Here is a 23,315-nt window from a genome sequence, read left to right as displayed (position 1 = left end):
ACAAAATCATCTTGTATAGATACAGTAGTTGGTCCCTCATGAGGCCACTCTCAGGTTGAAGGAGCAAGTATTCCATCTCTGTCACCTCCAACCCAATGACATGATCATCAATTTCTCTAACTTCCAGTAATTTCTCTCCCTTCCTCCTCCCTCTTCTTTAATTCCCTACTCCAGCCCCTTACCACTTCTCCTCGCCTGCCTATCACTTCTCCCTGGAGACCCCCTTCCCTTTCTCCCTTAGTCCACTCCCCTCTCCTATCAGATTTCTTCTTCTCCAGCCTTCTGCCTTTTCCACCTATCACTTCTCAGCTTCTTACTCCTCCACCCACCTGGCTTCACCTATCACCTTCTAGCTTGTCCTCCTCCTCCTCCTCCTTTGTTTGCATTCTTATTCTGGCATCTCCCCCCTTCCTTTCCAGGCTTGATGAATGGTTTCAGTCCATAGAGACCTACTGAGTTCCTCGAGCATTTTTCTGCATGTTGCTGTGGATTTCCAGCATCTGCAGAATCTCATATTCATGTAGTAGTTCCCTCATGCCTTTCTACCATTGAATATTGAGTCATTTCCCTGCATTGAACTCTCATCCCTTGATATCCCAAATAGAGGTGAATAAATGCAGAAAATATTACATTCATTTAACTAATTTTTAATTTCTGAATGAAAACTTGACCATCTGCACAGGAGCAAACACAAAATGCTGGAGGAACTCAGCAGGTCAGGCAGCCTCTATGGAGAAATGCCAATGGTTCAGGCCAAGACCCTTCATCAGCAACAAGGAAGCAAAGGTTGTACTTAAAGTTGAAAACCTTTTGCTTGATCATAGTATATCAATATAAAATGTTAACTCTCAACAGATTCACCCTGATCTGTTGAGTTTACCAGTCTTCTTCTGTGCAGCCTTAGAAAATGCTACTTTTGGAATTATTGTTTTGAAGGTCACTGAAAAATTATTTTGTATTCCTGTTGCTTGAAAGGATTGTAAACAGTGAGCCTTCACAGAATTTAACAGTTATTTACTTATGTTGAGGTGCAGTGCAGAACAGGCCTTCTAGGCCTCCCAAGCCACACCATCCAGCAACTTACTGATTTAAACCTTAGAGTAATCACAGGACAATATACAATGACCAATTCATTTACATCTTTGTACTGTGGGAGGAAACCCACACAAACATGGGAAGGAAGGTTTAGACTTGCTAACAAAGATTATTGGAATTGAACTGAGAACTCTGACACCCCAAGCTATAATAGCATCATGTAAACCTCTATGGTAGTGTGGATTCCAAGTAAAAGAGAAGAAAACCTTTTCCCAGAGTAGAAATGGCTAATAAGAGGGGCTATAGTTTTAAAGTGATTGGAGGAAAGTATAGAGGTGAATGTCAGGGGTAGATTTTTTTTACAGTGATTAACCATCCTGCCAGGACATTTAAGAGACTCTTATATAGGTGCATGGATGATTGAACAATGGAGGGCTATGTGGGAGGGAAGTGTTACATTGATTTTGAGTGGGTTAAAAGATCGGCACATCATCATGAACCAAAGGGTCTGTACTGTGCTGTAATGTTCTGTGTTATGTTATTGAGCAAATCAATTGTAGCAGTCATTTGTTTTTAAAAGATGAAGATTTAATTGCACGAGTTAGGAGGTAAATGAGGAAACATTTTGAAATGATGAGAAATTGCTTTAATTAAGATTGTACTTTTGTACACCTTTTGCTATACCATCTAAAAAATGCACACTGTTATGTTGCATAATCGAAAGGTTTGCTATCATTTTCCTGCTTTAATCGGAGTTATTATTTACCTCCACAATATTGTCTGTGCCTTTCTATGAACAGGTATGATATGAAAGTAGAAATGAATAGGATGTATATTTGGGCAGAATTGTGACCTCTATGTCATATAATGATTCTACAACATGTCACATTGTTGGAAGTACATCTGTACAGAAAATAGTGAAATTTGTGAATTCAGTGTTTTCTAATGCCTGCCATCAACGACAGCACCTTTGCGGGTGCTTCTGTAGCTTAAAATGTCAACATGGAAGTGAGTTTTAATGATTTTATGGAGTGGGGTTGCCTCTTTAGTATGTCAATGCCAGTGTGTTTTTCATATTGCTGTCTTTTATATAATATTCTGAAGCCATCACTAGAGAATCGAATCAGAAATGAAGTGTAATTTTTGTTTCTTATACATGTGAAACTTTTATGGGATGACTTAAGTTTATAATTGTATACAATACAAAGATGTTATGTTATTCACTGAGTATATGTTTGCTTTTCTTCTGACCAGAAGACCATAGGAGCAGGGTTTGGCCATCTGGCCCATTGAGTCAGCTTCACCATTCAATCATGGCTGATTCGTTTCTTTCTCCTCCTCAACCCCAGTTCCCAGCCTTCTCCTCATAACCTTTGATGCCGTGTCCAATCGAAAACCTATCAATCTCTGCCTTTAATACACCCAATGACCTGGTCTCCAAGCAGCATGTGGCAACAAATTTACCACCCTTCTGTTGCTGTGGGATAATTGCACTGTTCAATTGTTATTGTCTATGAGGAAATTACAGCTTGGCAGTTTATACTGGAATTTGAGTTTTCCATTTGAAGACTGCAGTATTTACATTTTCTACTGTTTGCTTCAGTACCACATTATTCATCTGAGAGTAACAGAGCTTTGAGTTATTGCTGTTCTACGACAGTAGCTTTGAACTGTTTTGCCATCTCTCCCGCTTTCCTGTTAACGGTTGCAGATCAGGGACCAGAAGACTTGGATATGGCTCTAGAAAAAGAGCTGAACATATTGAGTTGAATTTGTGTTTAACATTGTCACGTATACCAGGATACAGTGAAATCCTATCTGCTATCCAGCCATTTTATGCCATACAGAACACTTAGGCTGGTAGTCAAAACTGCCCAATGCATCACTGGCACCAGCCTACCCTCTGTCAAGGACAATATGTATAGAAAGGTGCTGGAGAAAGGATCCCACCCACTCTGCTCATGGACTGTTTGTCCCATTCCCATCAGCAAGGAGGCTATGTAACACTCATGTCCAATACCACCAGACTCAAAAACAGTTACATTCCCCAAACAGTAAGGCTAATTAACATCTTCACCCACTAATTCTGCCACTGCTTTATTACTTCCTGTCAGTAACCCTTCGTACGGCCTACCATCACTTTATGGATGTACTATCAATCTATGTATATAAGCAATCTTATGTATTTATTGTGTTTCGTTTTTAATCATTATTTGTTCTTTAGCAGTGACCCCCTAGTTCTAGATCCTCCCACATATGAAATGTTCTCTCCATTTTCACCCTGTCCGAAGCCCGCAGGATCTTGTATCTTATGTGTTTTTGTGTTGCATGAGAACCAAAGGAACAGTTATTTCATTCTCCTTTAAACTTGTGTGCAGGAAATTATATTAAACAATCGTGAATCTTTTATAAAGAGAAACAAAATGCAGGATATAACTGCAGTGAAAGTGCAGTGGTGGAAAACAAAGTGCAAGAGCCTAATGAGGTATACTGGAGATCACGAGTTTATCTTTAGTGTATGAGAGGTCCATTCACGAGTCTGTTAACAGCAGAATAGAAGGTGTCTTTGAGCCTGCTGGTACATGTTCTCAAGCTTTTGTATATTCTGCTCTATGGAAGAAGAGAGAATAACCAGAATGGGAGGTGCCCTTGATTATATTGCCTGCTTTCCCAAGGTCACAGGAAGTATAGATGAATTCAAAAAAGGCCATTGATATTGTGGATTTACATCTTCCAAAGTACACTCAGTGGCCATCTGTACCTCTTGCAGGTGGTGGAGCAGACCACCACCTGATATAGAAACAGCAATAGCCTTGAATGGAAAATCATACAAAAAGTAGTATATGGGGCCCAGTCCGTCACAGTTAAAGATCTCCCCACTATTGAGCACAACTGCACAGAGTGCTGTCGCAGGAAAAGCAGCATTAATTATCAGGGACCCCTACCACTCAGGTCATACTCTCTTCTCACTGCTGCCATCAGGAAGGAGGTACAGGAGCCTCAGACCTCCCCACCAGGTTCGGGAATAGTTATTGCTGCTCAACCATTAGGCTCTTGAACCAAAGGGAGTAACTTCACTCAACTTCCCTTAACCCGTCACTGAAATATTTCCACAACGATGGGACTCACTTTCAAGGACTCTCCATTTCATGTTCTAAATATTGCTTATTTATTATTACTTCTTTCTTTCTGTACTTGCACAGCCTGTTGTCTTTTGCACATTGGTTGAACACCCAAGTTGGTATGGTCTTTCGCTGATTCCATTATGGTTATTATTATGGATTTATTGAGTATACTTCCACGAAAATGAATTAACATTTGTATATGATGACATATTTGTACTTTGATAATAAATTTACTTTGAATGTTTGAATCAGGTAGAATCATGAACGTTTAAGAGGCATTTAGACTTGAATTTGGAACAGATAAGGTATAGAAGGATAGGGACCTAATGTGGGCAAATGGGATTTGTATAAATTAGCAGAAGAGTTAGTCATGGACCAGGCAGGCAAAGAGCCTGTTTCTGCAGTGAAGGACTGGCTGTAAAATACAGTCAACCTATTACTCTGTTTTAACTTGTAAATACTTAACCAAATTATCCTTTGCAATCTCTTGTGTAGATATCAGGAAGAGTTTGTAATTTGTCACTTCTGGATAAAAGAGTGATTGAGTATGATTTTGACCTTCATCTGACTTGGTGTTTATAATTTGCACAGTACAAATTAATGCATTGCCATACAAAACCATTTTCACTTTCCAATCAACTCAGTTGTCCTTTTTTTTTCCCCTTCTAAGTGTGCTGGTGAGGAAAAACGAGTTGATAGCCGCACAATTTATGTTGGACACCGTCAGATTCCTGGAATAGAAACGTTTCTCCCTCAGAATTATTGTGACAACAGAATAATTTCTTCAAAGGTAAGCCAGTATCTAACTTGCCTCAGAGTGTTAATGTTTTACATAAGTAATAGTTGTAGGGAGTAGGCTATTTATGGATTGTATGGATATGGAGGTTTATGGTATCTGTGTAGGAGTCTGTGTTGTACTTTTCACTGACTCTAGTATTTAGTTTAAATTAGTGCAAAATGAGAGCAAAAACAAAGTGTGGTAGTTTTCATGGATTCATTGCCCATTCAGAAAGCTGAATCTGAAAATGTTGACTGGATCAATCAGGCTCCTGGACCACCTCCTTGTGGTAATAATGAGAAGAGGGCATTGCTTCTGATTTCTTTTTTGATTTTGTACACAAGTATAATTGAATGTTCAATTAAATATGTATAAATAAATAGGTTCTATTAGTTAATTTGCAGCTTTATTATTTTTTTGATAATATCTGAAAAATGTGACACACTTCTGTGTTTTTTGTTTTGCTTTGACAAAGCACACTTCCAAGGAAGCTCATTTTGCCAGAAGAGCAGGAGTCTACAAACCAAGTGTAAATTGACATAATTATGACAATTTTGATTTTACTTCTCTCACCTGACTTTCACATTTCTATTCTCAATCCAAAACTGAATTGTGAACTATTTTAAATTGTCAAATTCCTAACAAAATGGAGTACTTCTGGTGAGTTGACTTATTCCTGTGGAAATGGTGCTTTGGGCGTTCTTTAACCAGTATTTCTGTATTTCTTAGTTTTTTTGTTCATGCATTGCACTATACTGCTGCCACAAATTTCATAACATACAGTATGTCAGTGATGATGCATCTGATTCTGATAAAAACAGAAAGGTGAAATAAAAACTGGCATTCATCACGAAACAAGAGAAAATCTGCAGATGCTGGAAATCCAAGCAACACACACAAAAGGGAATGGGGAATAGTGAGGAGGGGAGTTCAAGAAATCGATGTTCATGACATCAGCTTGGAGATTACCCAGATGGAATATAAGGTGTTGTTCATCCAACCTGTCTCCGCAATGGTAGAGGAGGCCATGGCATGGATTGACATATCAGAATGGAAACGGGAAGCGTAATTCATCTGGAAGATGAAGCATAAGTTCTCAGCGAAGCGGTCTCCTGATCTACATTGGATCTCACCAATATACAGGAGACTTCACTGGGAGCACTAGATACTGTTTATGACCCTGACAGACTCACAGGTGAAGTGTCATCTCACCTGGACTATACCTCTTCCCACCCTGTTAGTTGTAAAAACACCATCCCCTTCTCTCAATTCCTCCATTTCTGCTGCATCAGCTCTCAGGATGATGCATTTCATTCTAGAACAAAAGAGATGTCCTTCTTTTTCAAAGAAAGGGGCTTCTCATCTTCCATTATTAACACTGCTCTCAATCACATCTATTCCATTTCACACACGTCTGCTCTTACCCATCTTCCTGCCACCCTACCAGGGGTAGGGTTCCTCTTGTCCTCACCTACTACCCCACCAGCCTCCACATCCAGCTCATAATTCTCCAGAATTTCCACCATCTCCAATGGGATCTCACCACCAAGCACATCTTTCCCTCCCCCCGCCCTACTTTCTGCTTTCCACAGGGATCACTCCGTATCTGACTCCCTTGTCCATGCGTCCCTCCCCACTCATCACCCTTGTTTCTCCAGCCTGAGTGTGGCCTCATTGCAACAGTAGAGGAGGCCATGGATTGACATTTCGGAATGGGAACTGGAATTAAAATGGGTGGCCACTGGGAGATCCCATTTTTTCTAGCGGATGAAGTGTAGGTGCTCAGTGAAACAGTCTCCCAATCTATGTCAGGTCTCACTGATGTACAGGAGGCCACACCAGGAGCACCAGAAACAGTACATGACTCCAACAGCCTCACAGGTGAAGCGTCGTTTCACCTGGTAGGACTCAGTGGGACTCTAGGTGAAAGTGAAGGGAGGAGGTGTAGGGGCAGCTGTAGTGCTTGTTCTGCTGGGAGGGAGATGCTTAATTAGGACACATTGAAACCAATACATTTTGGCCCAATTAATCTGCAGGCCAGTATAGCCAGTTCCATGGAAATATTTAAAAGAAAAAAGACAAAATATGTTTAACTGAGGAACAAATTAAGCATTTAAATGGAATTCAGTACAAATTAGAACACTATAAATACAACTACATACTATAAAACACTAGTTCCTAATAGTTATTGATAAAGGAATTCATTCAGTGTACACTGCTATACTCCTTTGTAAATGAAAAAAATCAGCACAGGTACCTAGTGTGGGTAACGGACTGCCTTCAAACAATGCTTTTGCTAATTGCACACTTGTCTAGTGTGTTATTGTGGGTGGAACTGAGTAATAAGCAAGGTATGGCCCGGTTAATGGGGCTATATAACAGACCACCCAACAGTCCGAGGGATTTAGAGGAACAAATTTGTAGAGACTGGGTCTCCCATACAAGGACTAGATGGGATAGAGTTTCTCAAATGTGTTCAGGAAAGCTTACTTAATTTGTACATAGAAGGCCCATCAAGAGAGTGTGATACTGGATCTGCTTTTAGGGAAGCAGATGTAGGTGAACACTTTGCATCTAGTGATCACAGTGGCAATAGTTTTGAAATAAATATACAAAAAGTTAAGTCTGGTCTGTGGCTGAAATTCTAAAGTTTGATGGTATTAGAAAGGATCTGGAAAATGTGGATTGGGGCAGGCTGTTTCCTGACAATGATGTATAGTTGCTAGAAAAAGTTTGTAAAGCCTTTGCAATTACCTGGTTTTCTGAGTTAATTACTCATAAAATGTGGTCAGGTCTTCATCTCAATCACAATAATAGACAAACACAGTCAGCCTAAATTAATCACGTACAAACAATTGTACTTTTCATGTCATTATTGAGCACATTGTTTAGTCATTCACAGACCAGGGTGGAAAAAGTAGGTGAGTCCTTGTATTTAATAACTCTACAAGTTGCTTGAATGTGCAACAAATGTAGTAGACTTAAAAATTCGATATGAGTCCTTGATCCATTGGTTGGAACAATGAAGTGGTGTTGGGTGAAAGGTAAATTACTTCTACAGGAATGCAGGTCCGACGAGTGTCAAGATTCTCAGAGTGACCTGAAGCGTTATCAGTCACCAACGATGCTTTAGGTTCAAGGTCACGCTCCTCACAATACTGCTTCATTGCTGGACAGAAATGTTAAACAAACCAATTTTGGAAAACATCAATCGTCACCAGGCTTTCTTGTTTGATTTCCAAATCACTGGTAGACTTGATTTTAAAATCCCTTTAGTTACTCCGATTGTATCAGAATGATACACAATCATAGGCTTTAAGTTAAAGTCACCTTTAGCATTGCCTCCTAGCAAGAGAGTTAACTGGTCCTTTGCAGTCTTGAACAGATGTATGCTTCTCTTCTTGGGAGATGAAAGTAAGAGAAGACTTTATTTTCCAAAATAGGCCCATTTCATTGACATTCAGCACAAGCTTGGGAGATTATTGTCCTTTTTCATTATGGTGTTCAGCGTTGCAGGAAAATCCTGGGCTGCCTTGCTGTCTGCTTCACCAGAGATATGTATGCTAGGATGTTGTTGCACTGTTTAAATCTAACAAGCCAACCTCTGCTGGCTGGGAATGTTACCGACTTTCTTCTTCCTGAATATGATTGAAGATGCTTCTTGCCTCTTTGATTATTATCAGCTGGCTTAGGGGCATGTTTTGTTGTGCAGTCTCTTTTCTATTTCTTCTTGCACATTGCTCCTTGAAAGAGTTATTGATGATAACTTTGAGGTCGTAGTTACAGAAGCTTTTATGATGTTTGCATTTTTTATAATTTTCTAATCATCGATGTAGCCAATTACAAAAAGGCACCAACATCAACCTAACATTCACCAGTTTCCAAACGTGTATCACTTGCAGTTGCACATCTATGCTAATGCATTTCCAGACATGTTAGATGTACTACCTTCACTGGAAGTTGCAGACCGCTTTCCAGACATTACAGGTGAAGAAATATGGAATAAATTGGCGAGAGAACAAAGACATTTACACATGCGGGGGGGAGGGGTAGAGCGCGAACTAATACATGATTGGCTGTAAGTGGCTCAGAGTGTATGTAAAGCACTCTCATTGGCTGATTGAATGTTTACTGTAATGGTGGCTGCTCGTGAGAAGTTTTAAATGTTGTTTAGAATGAATTTCCATCATTTAAAAAAATTTCAATAAGAAATTGAATAACCGCGTTGTAACGAATCAGTGCTATGTGGGATCTGATTTTAAAAAGATTCTGCAATCAATGCCTGGTTAGCATGTGAATCTAAAAGAAAAATAATAGGCTATTGTTTAGATAGCCTATTCAAGGAAAATGTGACATGGAGTGTGGAGATAATGCACTTAAGATCTTTAGAATGGATCACTATGATAAACATTTTCCTCTGGTAAAGGTGGCCTAAAATTATACTTAATAGAAATGCAGAGGTCATGGGATGGTACCTCAGAAGTATGTTGGGTTTAGGGAATGGTTCTGTTCTTAACCAGTTTTGCATCATTGTTTGAATCTATTGGTCTGTGAGTGAAATTTTGATTAATATTTTGTACCTTTTTTTTCTTCACAGTACACATACTGGAATTTTATTCCAAAAAATTTGTTTGAACAGTTCAGAAGAATTGCAAATTTTTACTTTCTTATCATATTCCTTGTACAGGTAAGGTGAACCAATTGCCTTCAGAAACTTTCAGAGCAGGAGCAGTAATAGACCCTCCAAACCTGATCGGTCATTTAATAAGATTGTGGTTGATCGGATTGTTTCTTAAGGTTGTCATAGCAGGGTGGGAGGGGGTGGGGGGGTTTAGTGGGGTTAAGCTCCCACTACCTATTTAATGCTCCCATTGGTGTGACATCCAAGTCCAGCTCCTGGCTTTAACATATGTCCTACCAACTCAGCTCAGTGGAGCTATTTCTACTAACAGGAGAAGGGGCAAAGGCATGTTACTGGTGCCTTAAAATCGGGCGCTCCAAGATAATGGGGCTCATTAACCATGGTTGACAGCTCATCTAAGCGAAAGAATACTCTGACCTCAAACCTCCACTCTTGTAACTATACCCAGTCATGGGGAAGTCTTTGGAGGTAAAATCCAGAGCTGGAGTCATTAAGGCAGTCCTATGTTGAGTTCAACATTGACTGGCAATTCCTGTGATACTGCTGATGCCAGACTGTATCAGTCTCTGCTGTTCTTTTGATTCGTCAAGCTGTGTGGAGATGGGAGGCCTGCTGCAGAGGCAGTAGCTTCTCTCCATATTGTACTGCCCTGTCTTGCATAGAGACTTAGTTAAGATGCAAAATCCATGGATGACCATGCAAGAACTGACTGTAGCTCCACTTCCACCTTCCTGTTGATCCATAGTAACATTTCACCCTCTTAACAAAAATCTATCTGTCTCAACTTCTAACTTAAATTATTTAAGGATGTTGCTCTGAGGAAAGGCTTTTGAAAGACTTGTGAATGTCTGCCTTCAATAACAGGTCCTTACTCTGTATGTAGTTTTAAGATTCTCCAGCAAATGGCAATGTCCTTTCTACATCCACTCTTCATTTTCTTGTGTTTCAGTCAAGTTCTTATTCATTTAAACTCCAATTTAATGTTTAACTTTTGTTAACACATCCTTCTCATTTCTATTATAATCTTCTAGAGTAGGTTACATGGTTGGCACAACATTGTGGGCCGAAGGGCCTGTAATGTGCTGTAAATTTCTATGTTCTATGTTCTCTGAACTGCTTTGAACACCTTTATACCCTTGATGAGTCAGGAGCCCAGTACTTCTGATGTGGTTTCACTTACGCCCTTCTATAACCATCATAACCTGTGTACCATAAAGTGGTGGAGGCAGATACAGTCACAACATTTGAAAGACATTTGGACAAGTACACGGATAAGAAAGGTTTGAAAGGATATGGGCCAGATGCAGACAAATAGATTAGTTCATTTAGACAACTTTGTCACCATGGACAACTTAGCCAGAAGGGTCTGTTTTTCGTGCTGTATGACTCTTCTGTTCAGTTTCCTTGCAATAATTGATTACATTTTGTTAGCTGTCATAGATGTTTTGCTGAGCATATATGCTCACTTTCCAAATAATGTATTAAGGCACCCAAATCCCATTGCATCTCAAAGATTTGAGCCAATCCTATACCACAGGATCTTATTTTCTGCAGTATTCTCTGAAGAGATACCGTACCTTACGAAATGCCTTCTGAATGTGTTACAGTCACTCATTTTACCTTATCCATTGCTGAATGTACTTTTTAAACAGATATCAATATATTGATCGGAAGTGGGTTTCCTTCCATAAAATTATGTTCACTTTGCTTGGTTAGCGATGCTTCAATTATATTATCCCTTGGTCGATGCTACGCTAACGAGCCTGTGTTTCCTTTTTACTATTTACCTTTATGAATGAGTCACTTATGCAGTAAAGGTATTTTTAAAAATCGAAGTATTCATAGTAGTTTTTATGAGATAAACAGTGGTGTTATTGTTGGATCAGTGCTAAAATATATTAATCTAATTGGTGAAACAATTACTCTATAAGAAGATTATAATTATAATGTTAATGTTATGTTTCAGTTTTAAGTACTGAGAAATTAAGTTATTCTAAGTAATGCAAATGCTTGAACCAGTTGGGATAACTTCACTCACCCCTACACTGAACTGTTTCCACAAACTATGGACTAACTTTCAAGGGCTCTTCTCATTATTTCTCGCTTATTTATTATGCTTTCTGTTTTTTTTCTTGTATTTACAGTTTGTCAACTATTGCACGTTGTTTGTCCGTATTGTTGAGTGTAGTCTTTTATTGATTCTATTGTGTTTCTTTGTATTTACAGTGAATGCCTGCAAGAAAATGAATCTCAGGGTTGTTTATGATGACATTCATACAGTTGTATAATATATTCAGTTTGAACTTTGCTTAATTTTATCTTTTTGAATTTCCTCAGGTTATTGTTGATACTCCAACCAGCCCAGTAACAAGTGGACTCCCTCTCTTTTTTGTGATTATTGTCACTGCAATCAAACAAGTAAGATGAAAAATACACCTACCAATAATAGAATTACTGTTTATAATGCATGTTAGAATTAAATATAAATGCTCTGATTAAACTTAACAAGAATACTTTATAAAACCAGCTTCTATAAAACCAGAACTAGTAAGCTTCTAGTTTACTCTTTACTGAGAAGTGGGTGGCTTTTGGCAAGGTCATATTTAATTATCTTGAATATTTGAATAATTTGATTATCAAGTTTAAAAATTTAGCATATTCAGCATGACAGTTTAAATCAAAAATGATAGAACTTACTAAAGCCTTTTGTTTATTTTATGCTTTGGCTTTGTGCACATTACAGGGCTATGAGGACTGGCTCAGACATAAAGCAGACAACTCTGTGAATAAAAGTCCTGTCTATATTGTAAATAATGGACGTATTCTACAAAAACAAAGTGAAAAGATCCAGGTAAAATTGCTGATGTTTTGAAGTCTTTCATAGTGTGGATTGCAATGTTCAGTTACTTAACACTTCATTAGTGAAAGCAATTTTTTATCATACAAAAGTGTTTCTTCGTTTAAATCCCCAATTCTTACAATGAAATCCCCATCCTTTTTTAAACGAAACAACTGATTTCTAAAATTGGTTTGCTCAGTAATAGAACAGAATAATACAGCACAGTACTGGTCCTTTAGCCCATAATATCCTTCAACCTAACCCTTTCCTCCTACAGTACCCTTCCATTTTCCTTTCATCTATGTGCTTAACTGAGAGGCATTTAAATGTCTCTAATTTATATGCCTCTACCATCACCCCTGGCAGGGTGCCCCACGCACTCACCAATCTGAGTTTAAAAAAACAAAAAAAAAGTTAATGTGTCACATCCCCCTCCCCAACTTTCCTCCAGTCACCTTAAAATTATGCCCCCTCACATTAGTCATTTCTACTCCTGGAAAAAGTCCCTGGCTAACCACTCTATCTATGCCTCTTATCATCTTGTACATCTCTGTCAGTTGCCTCTCCTCTGCTTTCACTCAATAGTTTTTCTATTACTTTATTTATTTAGTTTATTTATCCATGTCACGTCCATGTGACCAGTTCACCTACTAAACTATATGTCTTCAAAATGTGGGAGGAAACCGGAGCACCTGAAGGAAACTTACACGGTTACAGGGAGAATGTACAAACTCCTTACAGAGAGAGGTGGAATTGAACCCAGATCGCTAACAGTGTAAATGCATTACGCTACCAATGCTACCCATTAGGAAAAAGAATATAAAGGGTCAATACATAAGAACATAAGAAATAGGAGCAGGAGTAGGCCATCCGGCCCATTGAGCTTTCCCGCCATTCACTAAGATTGTGGCTGATCTGTCCGTAACCTCAGCTCCATCTACCTGCCTTTTCCCCATAACCCTTAATTCCCTTACTGTGTAAAAACCTATCTAACTGTTTCTTAAATATATTTAGTGAAGAAGCCTCAAACTGCTTCCCTGGGTAGAGAATTCCACAGGTTCATCACTCTCTGGGGAAAAACAGTTTCTGCACATCTCCATCATAAATCTTCTCTCCTGAATCTTGAGACAATGTATAGACTCTATACACCTTAATAAAGCACTTTCTGGGAGCTTCAGCGTTTGAGCAGCATCCGGTCAGAGTGACGGATTCATTAGCAAGTGCAAATAAAAATAAGATGGGGCAAGCAGAGTGGCCTTTGTTGTAGTGGACAGTATTAGCTTGGGGATTTTGAGGCTTCAGTGAGACAAGGTGAAAAGCTGTTAGTGTATATATATATATTTATTTCAGTTTATTTATTATTTTCTTTATAATTGCAGATTTAAGGTAGTAGGGATGCCAGGCAGGACAACCGAATGCTCTTTTGGGATGTGGGAAGGCAGGGAGTCCACCAGTGTCTCTGATGACTACAACTATAGAAATTTGTGAGCTCTACAGAAGAGACTTTTCACCTAAACTGGAGAGGGACTCGTATCCTAGTGGGAAGGCTTACTAGTACTGCAAGGGCGGTGGGGTACACAGGTTCAGACTTGTGCCAGGATAGTGGTGGTTATGGAGACATGAGGGGAAATCTCTTCTCTCTGAGTGTGAAGTGAGCTGTCAGTGCAAGTGGGGGATGTGGGGTTGATATCAACGTTCAACGAGAGAGAGTGCAATACTTGATCTGCCATAGGGAATGACACAGGGTAAGTGACAGAAGTTAGTGTAGGGAAAAGATCAGGGTGTTGGGCCCTAAGGCGAGGGGTGGGCCAGTTGGCTCACTGCTCCAAGACTCAGCTCTGCACTAAACTATGGAATTTTCTTTCCAGACTTTAGAATGCTATTTTTTTTGCAGTTATTTTTTGCATGATGTGTTCTTTGCACTTTGGATGTTTGGGCTTCTTTATTTTTATGGTTTCTTTTTTTGTGCATTCTTATGGACGTGTTTTTTTTCTTTCTGAACATTGGTTGTTCGGTGCGCTTTTTTATTATATGGGTTTTTTTTAGGTTTCTTTGTTTTGTTGCTGCCTGTTAGACAAATCTCAAGGTTGTGTAATGTATACTTTGATAATAAATGTACTTTGATTTTGTACTTTAAGCTTTGCATCCAGTGATCAGAATACCATTAGTTTCAAAGTAAATGTGCAAAAAGATATGTCTGGTCTGTGGGTTGTGATTGTAAACTGGAGAAAGGCCAATTTTGATAGCATCAGAAATGATCTGGCAAGTGTGGACTGGGACAGGCTGTTTTCTGGTAAAGGTGTACATGCTAGGTGGGAGGGCTTCAAAGGTGAGATTTTGAGAGTGCAAAGTTTGTATGTGACTGTCAGAACAAAAGGTGAAAATAATGTGTAGGGAACTTTGGTTTTCAGAAAATATTCAGACCCTGATTAAGAGAAAAAGGAGGTACATAGCAGGTATAAGCAGGTAGGAACAAATGAGGTGCTTATGGAGTAAATAAACTTCCAGAGGGGTTAAAGGAGAAATCAGGAAGGCTAATAAAAGTCATTAAGTCACTTTAGCAGACAAGATGAAGGAGAATCCCAAGGGATTCTACGGATATGTTAAAGAGCAAAAGGATTACAAGGGACAAAATTGGTACATGGAAGATCAGAATGGTAATCCATATGTAGAGCCAGATCAGATGAGGGAAATTTTAAGTGCATTTTTTGCACATGTATTAATGCAGGAGATGGACACAGTCTATAGAAGTGAGGCAAAGTGACACCAACTTCATGCACCCTGTACAGACTATAGAGGAGGAGGTGTTTGCGGTCCTGATTCAAATCGGTAAATAAATCCCTAGAGCCTGCAAGATGTTCCCTTGGACCTCATGGAATGAAAATGCAGAACTTTCCGAGGCCTTAACAGACATAATTAAAACATCCTTAGTGACAGGAGAGATACCAGAGGATTGGAGGATAGCCAATGTTGTTGCATAGTTCAAGAAAGGCTCTAAAACTAAACCAGGAAATTAGACTGGTGAGCCTGACATCAGTGTGGGAAAGTCATTGGAAGGAACATTCTTAAGGGACCAGATATATGTATTTGGATATACAGGGATTGATTAAGGATAGTCAGCATGGCTTTGGTGTGGTAGGTCAAGTCTAACATTTGAGGAAGTTACCATGAAAGTGGATGACAGCAAGGCAATGGATGTTGTCTACATGGACTTTAGCAAAGCATTTGATAAGGTCCCACATGGGAGGTTGGTCAAGAAGGTTCAGTCGGTCGGCATTCAAGATGAGGTAGTAAATTGGATTAGATCAAGACGTACAAAAAGGCTGGATGAACTCAGCAGGTTGGGCAACATCCGTTGAAAGAAGCAGTCACTGTTTTGGGTCGAGACCCTTCGTCAGGACAAGTTGACTTTTTCTTTCAACGGATGCTGCCCGACCTGCTGAGTTCATCCAGCTTTTTTGTACCTCTTGATTTGACCGCAGCATCTGCAGTGTACTTTGTGTTTAAAATTGGATTCGATGTTAGCTTTGTGAGAAAAGCCAGTGAGTGATATTAAAGGGTTACCTCCCTGTCAGGCGGCCTGTGATTAGTGGTGTGCCACAAGGATCGGTGCTAGGTCCATTGATGTTTGTCATCTATATCAGCAAACTGGATATTACTATAGTTAACTAGATCAGCAAATTTATGGATGACACCAAAATTGGGGGTTTAGTGGAAGGCTGTCACGGCTTGCAGAGGGATCTGCATCAGCTGGAAAAATGGCAGATGGAATTTAATGTAGAAATGTGTGAGGTTGCATTTTGGTCAGAACAACCAGGGTTGGTCTTTCACAGTGAATGGCAGAACACTGAGGAATATGGTAGAACAAAGGGATTTGGGATTACTTCATTGAAAATGGTGTCATAGGTAGATAGATTCCTAAAGAAAGCTTTTAGCACATTGGCCTTCATAAATCCGGAGATGGGATGTTATGTTAAGGTTGTATAAGACATTGGTGAGCCTAGTTTGAAGTATTGTGTGCAGTTTTCATCATGTACCTACAGGAAAGATGTAAATAAGGTTGGAAAAATATAAAGGTATATAAAATTATGAGGGGTATCGATACAGTAAACACAAGCAGGCTTTTTCACTGAGGTTGGGTGGGATTACAACTGGAGGTCATGGGTTAAGTGTGAAAGATGAAATGTTTAAGGGGAACACGAGGGGAAACATCTTCACTCAGAGGGTCGTGAGAGTGTGGTATGAGCTACCAGCACAAGTGCATGGGGGTTCAATTTCAGTGTCTGGATAATGTACATTGATAGTCAGTGTATGGAGGCCTATGGACCTGGTGCAGGTCAATGGAAGCAGGCATTTTAAATGGTTTTGGCACAGACTAGATGGGCCATAGTGCCTGCTGCTGTGCCATACTTTTCTCTGATTTTATGAATGTAAATGAAAAAGGCTTTGAGGAAGTGTAAGGACACCTTTTTTTTCTAGGTATGTCCTGTGTAGAGTATTGTTCTCTTTATACAAGAAAACTTGTACCTGGAGATAGTGCAGAGAAATTTACTGGATTTGTTAGACAATGACATAGAAGCAGAATTCATCCCATTTAGTCTGTGCTGCCATTCCATCATAGCTCATTTATTATCCCTCTCAACCCTATTCTCAGTCCTTGTTTGTGTAACCTTTTGCACTCTTATTAATCAAGAACCCATCAGCATGCACTGTAATGACTTGGCTTCCACAGCCATCCATGACAATGAATTCCACAGATTCTCTACCATCTGGTTAAAGAAATTTCTTCATATCTCTGTTCTAAAGTGATATCCTTCTATGTTTAGGTTGTTCCCTCTGGTTATTAGACCATAGGAGACAGGAGCAGAGTTAGGCCATTCAGCCCATCGAGTTTGCTTCGCCATTTCATCATGGATAATCCATTTCCCTCTCAACCCCATCCTCCTACATTCTCCCCATAACTTTTCACGCCCTGACTATTGGGCAGTGTATCTCAAAGGGCCAGACAGGCCTAGTCCGCACTATGTGTCAAAAAAATATATATAAAAAAATAAGAAAATTAAGTACCTATCAACCTCCACCTTAAATACACTCAGTGACCTGGCCTCCTGAGGTGCCTGTGGCACAGATTCACCACCCTCCAGCTAAAGAAATTCTGCACTTCAATCTGTGCCCTCTGGTACTAGACTACCCCACTACAGGAAATATTCTGTCCACATCCACTCTATCTAGACCTTTCAGCATTCAATAGGTTTCAATGAGACCTACCCCCCCCCCCCCCCCCACACTTCTAAACTCCAGCAACCACAGGTCCAGGGCCATCAGAGATGCGATAACCCTTTCATTCGTGGAACATTCTCGTGAACTTTCTCTGAACTTTCTCCAATGTCAGCGCATCCTTTCTTTGATAGTCAGAATCAGGTTTGTTATCGCGTGATGTGAAATTTGTTAACTTAGCAGCAGCAGTTCAATGCAGTACATAATCTGGCAGAGAAAAAAAAAAATAAGCAAGTAAATCAATTACTTGTATTGAATAGATTTTTAAAAATCATGCAAAAACAGAAATACTGTATATTTAAAAAAAGGGAGGTGGTGTCCAAGGATTCAATGTCCATTTAGAAATCAGATAGAAGAGGGGAAGAAGCTGTTCCTGAATCGGGCCCAAAACTGCTCACAATACTCCAGATGAGGCCTCACCAGTGCCTTAAAACCTCAGTATTGTTTGTATGTTCTAGTCCTCTCAAAATGAATGCTAACATTGTATTTGCCTTCTTACCACCAACTCAGCCTGCAAGTTAACTTCAGGGAATCCTGCATGAGGACTCCCCAGTCTCTTTGCAGCTCACCATTTCTAGTCATGAAGAGGTTATCTTCTGAAACTTTAAGTAGATTGAGCTAATTTTGTTGAGTAAAGGAGCTGTGAAGCACAGAAAACAACCATCCTAATACTAAGCCAACTTTGGATCCTGTTTTTCCCAACAAACCTTCTACCTCATATGCTTTATCCTTTTGAACCAGTTTATTATGTGAGAGCTTGTTAAAACCCTTACTAAAATCCATGTAAAACTCATCTACTAGCCTGTCTTCATCAGTGATCTTGTTACCTCCAAAAAACATTTTCTTGTCGGCATTCATAGTAAATACAAAACAATAGAATCAGTGAAAAACCACACACAACAAACAGACAACCAATCTGCAAAAGAGGACGAACTGTGCAAAACCAAAAAGAGAGGAAAACAAACTGATAATAAGTGAGTAAACAAACAAACAAATAAATAAATAAGCAATAAATATCAAGAGCATGAATTGCAGAAAGTGAATCCGTAGGTGGTGGAGATAATTCATCGTTGGGGTGAGTGACATTAACTGAAGTTATCTGCTGTGGCTCAAGATCCTGATCGTTGAGGGGTAATAACTGTTCCTGAACCTGGTGGTGTGGGTCCTGAGGCTCCTGTACCACCTCCCTGTTGGCAGCAGCGAGAAGAGAGCATGGCCTGTATGGTGGGAGGTACTGATGAATGCTGCTTTCCTGCAACAGTGCTTCATGTAGATGTGCTTAATGATGGGTGGGTCTTACCCATGATGGATGGGCCATATCTACTATTTTTTGTAGGCTTTTCTATTCAAGGGCATTGGTGTTTCTATACCAGGCCGTAATGTCAGTATAAATCCTTAGAATTGTTTCACCCGATGATAGGCTTATCATCCAGAGTTCATAAGAATGGGAGGTGGTCTTAATGAAATAAAAACTCCTGAGGTTTTGATACAATTGATTCGCCTGGTTGTTTCCTCTGATAAGTAAGCAGAGAGCATGGCACCTTTTACTGAAAAGTAGAGATGTTTCATTATCTCTAGTGTACAGCCACCACACCACCTCTCATTCAAGAGCAGCTTGCCTCCATGCTGTTATATTCTAGTCCAATAATATTCTATTGTTAGGGCAGTTCAGTAGTGAAGCAGATGGAACTGTTTCACATCTCCAGAGGCTTGGATTTAACTTAACTTCTGGCACTGTGTGGAGTTTGAGTGTTTTCCCAGTGACTTGAGAGTGATTAGATTTCATCTTGTATACTAAAGATATAGATTGGCTGCTATAAGCTGTTCCTTGTGTATGTGGATGGTAGGTCAGTCTGGTGAGATTGATGGACATGCAAGAGAGAACAAGTTGCATGGAATGAGATGGGTTGCTCTGAGAGCCAGTATACAGTCAATGGACAAAATAGCAGCCTATATTTTAAGGAAATGTTAGTGTGTTGGGGTTAGGGTTGTGGTGAAATGATATCTGCTAGGTTTATCACTTTTAAAAATATCAGTAAATGTGTTAAGAGAAAATAATTGGATGATGCCCTGTTTCTGAATAATTTCATTGACTTTAGTTTGCACTTAATACAAGAGAGCTGCTAAGTCCATTGCTGAAACTGAACTGTTAATCTTGATAAAAGGAACAGAATTACTAACTGACATTTTTTTTCAAATACTGGTGATAAAATTAATTTGTCCCAGTCTCCTTCTTCTAAACTGTTGGCTCTAATGCTCTGCTCTATTCAACCCTGCAGTTTCTCCCCTTGAGAAACATCCTGTTAGCTACACACACCAGTATTTTTATCTCTGTGTTTATGACAACATATGGATTTGATGATGTTTTAGTTTATAAGCATTGCAGTTACTGTGCTCCTTCCTGTGTAACTGAGCCATTGTTTTCGCTAAAATATATCATTTTGTTCATCCCTATTGCAATTTAATTCCGTCATTCAAAATCTTTCCTATCTTAATATTGTTATTATCTCAATGCTGTTTAAGATTCATTGTTCTTATATTCATAAATCATCCATTGACCAATTAAAACCTTTAAATAGTACTTTGTGCATCTAAATAAAGGCATTCATTTATTTGAAATTTTCCACTTGTAGCGGAGATTTCCATTTAACCTGTCATTGAGTGATTATCTTTGATGATATTTTCCAAAGAGACAATGCATTGACCTTTGGGCTAATTCCAACAAATTGAGATGAATGTTTGGTGTGTATTCCAAGCTGTCGTCATTGCTTTTTCCATGTAGTTGTCAGCTGAAGGCAAAACTCCATCCTAAATTTACTGTGTTGTCATCAACATGCATGAGAAGTCGATGTTGAAATAAGCTGAAACAGGTTTTTTTTTGTATGTGCTGTAAGTGAATAAAGAGAATGGGCATATCTGGTTTTTGGAAAGTTCTTGTCAAGACTTGATCTAATCTTAAAAGCCTGTTTGGATTGATATTATAAATATAGTCTTAAGAATACACATTTTGCTTTGATATCGACATATTTTTGTGATTTGCATGATAAATGTTGAATTTGAGATAATTGTCAGTCCCTTTTTTAAACTATACTCCTTACTTGGGAATTCAATAAATAAAACTAAGGGATGAAGACTCTTTTAAGCACCAGCTCAAAACCTTGCTTTTAACTGATATATTTTTGTCTTTTATTTTCATGTTTACACTTTTATTCCATTGTAAAGCACTTTGAATTACATTGTCTATATGAAAAGTGCTCTATAAATAGTCATTATTAATTTCTGTTCTCTTTAGAAATCTTTTTTTATTTTGTATATTTGTTATTTATTCCTGAATCTTTAATTTGGATTTTGTAATAGTTTTTAGTTTGATCATGTTTCTAAACAAAGCCAAATCTTGTCTTTCGGGACTTTTTGGCTTGTGTGTTATTGGCTTTGCACCAACATGCAACATGCATGGCTGACCCTGTTCAGTGGAGGCCTTGGGCTGTTTGCAAATTCTGTTGAACAGAGTTAAGCATATTTTCTGATGGCTGATTTAGACTTGCTACTGAAATTGAAGATGCTGATGTTACCTTAGTTCTGTTAAATACTTCATCTTTTACTATTATATCTAAACCTGTAATCCCACCTGCTAATTCAGACTGATGAATATTCACAATCTTGAGTGTCACACCCTGCCCTGAGCTAAGATTCAAACCTTGCTTATTATTTGTTGTCCCAGGATCACCTACCTCTTCGGTATTGCCAGTTCCACTGTGTCCTCTGATCTCCTTCATCATTCATGAGAGGATGTTTCCTATAGTGGGGGAGTCCAAGAGCTGAGGGCACAGCCTCAGAATAGAGAGATGCCCCTTTGGAGCAGAATTGAGGAAGAATTTCTTTACCCAGAGGGTAGTGAATTTGAGGAATTCATTGTCACTGATGACTGTGGAGGCCATGTCATATTTAAAATGGAGGTTGACAGGTTCTTGATTAGTTTGAGAGCATCAAAGTTTAAGAAGGAGAAGGCAGGAGAATAGGGTTGAGAGAGATCATAATTAAGCTTTGATTGAATGACTTAATGTGCTGAGTGGCTGAATTCTGCTCCCATTCTACACTGGGCTTTAGATACATTGTCTTTTTTATTTTATATATTTTTTAAACCAGCCATCACCTTTTGATCTGAAATGTTATTTATAATTATTTGAAATGCATTTATTCTTCTTTTTGGGACAAGCCTATATAAGTTTACAAGTGTAACATAGCATGTGTCTTCTGTTCAATGAAATTGAATTACAGTATCAAACTGAAAGTAACATGCTTGATGCCTTTTATTCTATACATATGTATAAGGGCACCTTTTTGCTTGTGTCGTTTTATGCACTTAATGCCAAAGTGGCCCTAAAGTGTACACAGGCTGCAGGGATTATATTAATCCTTGAACAATGACACTTATCTTTGAAGTTTTGTACAACTAGCTAAAAAAAAATGTAGGTCAGGCACAAGAAAATTGGTTTAAGCAACAGGAAAAGCCTCTGGGTGTATGATTTAAAGGGATTTATTTAGAACTGTGGAATATAAGTGCACTATTCTGCCTTTATAAGGCTTTTTGGCCATTCAATATAATTATGGTTGATCAGTAGAATTCAGTACCCTTTCGTGCTTCTTTCCTCTAACCCGTGATCCATTTAAGAAGATGAATTACATTTAATTCTTTGAATTTAATTTGGCCTCAACTGGTAGAGAATTCCTCAAAATCACCACCCTTGGGGTGAAAGTATTTCTTTTTACCTCAGCCGTTTTCCTTGAGGAGATTTAAAAAAAGATGGTTATTAACTTGAGGCAGAACTGAAAAAGCATGTGTGAGCAAGGAGGCTTACAAGCCTGACTCAGTTACAGCAATTCTGTCTGGAGGAATGGAACAAAATTCCAGCGACTTGCTGTGAGAAGCTTGTGGAAGGCTACCCAAAACGTTTGACCCAAGTTAAATAACTTAAAGGCAATGCTACCAAATACTAACAATGTGTATGTAAACTTCTGCCCCACTGGGAAAGTGAAAGAAATAAAAACTGAAATAAATCACTCTCTCTCTATTATTCTGACATTTCTTAAAATAAAGTAGTGATCCTACCTGACCTGAGACAGGGAATGTTTTCTAGGATTAAATGTCAGGAATTGTGGAAAACTGAGTTTAAATGTATTTGGCTAAGATGTAAGTAAACTTCTGACTTCAACTGTATAATCTGCTGCCATAACTACCTTCTGTATCTGCATGCTTGTTTTAATAAACTGGTATACAATAGCAGCTATGGTATCATTGTATCTCCTCTTTCTGCTTTTATGGCCATCAAGGTCATTATTTGCCTTGTCCTTTGTTATTAGGTTCATCAATAGTGAAATTAGGAGTTGCAGTACGGGACCTTATGAGTATTTTGATCATTACCTAGAACATAGAACAGTGCAGCAGAGGATCAGGCCCTTTGGCCCACAGAGTTGTGCTCAACTAATTCAAATGTTGAGACTAATCATGGCTGAGGTGTTGCACCTATCTCTACTGACTTTTAACCAAAACCAGGATGAGGGAACATTTCACTCCCATCATATCTACTCTGCATTGGCTTCCGTACCTTTTAGAATTGA

The 23,315-nt window shown here is 38.9% G+C and overlaps 1 protein-coding gene across 2 annotated transcripts in view; it reads left to right on the top strand.

Moving 5' to 3' along the window:
• The window catches only part of atp11c (ATPase phospholipid transporting 11C), a 208,025-nt gene that overhangs the window by 60,967 nt on the left and 123,743 nt on the right, over window positions 1-23,315 (top strand). For both annotated transcript variants that reach the window (XM_059976687.1, XM_059976686.1), the window contains exons 2-5: window positions 4,831-4,950; window positions 9,536-9,625; window positions 11,918-11,998; window positions 12,324-12,431. In XM_059976687.1, the coding sequence (XP_059832670.1) occupies window positions 4,831-4,950; window positions 9,536-9,625; window positions 11,918-11,998; window positions 12,324-12,431 (399 nt within the window). The remainder of the gene's footprint in view (window positions 1-4,830; window positions 4,951-9,535; window positions 9,626-11,917; window positions 11,999-12,323; window positions 12,432-23,315) is intronic.

This window comes from Hypanus sabinus, chromosome 8 (genome assembly GCF_030144855.1).
Source record: "Hypanus sabinus isolate sHypSab1 chromosome 8, sHypSab1.hap1, whole genome shotgun sequence".
NCBI lineage: Eukaryota > Metazoa > Chordata > Chondrichthyes > Myliobatiformes > Dasyatidae > Hypanus > Hypanus sabinus.
Note: the sequence above shows the minus strand (reverse complement) of the source record. Positions and strands in the feature narration are given on the sequence as shown.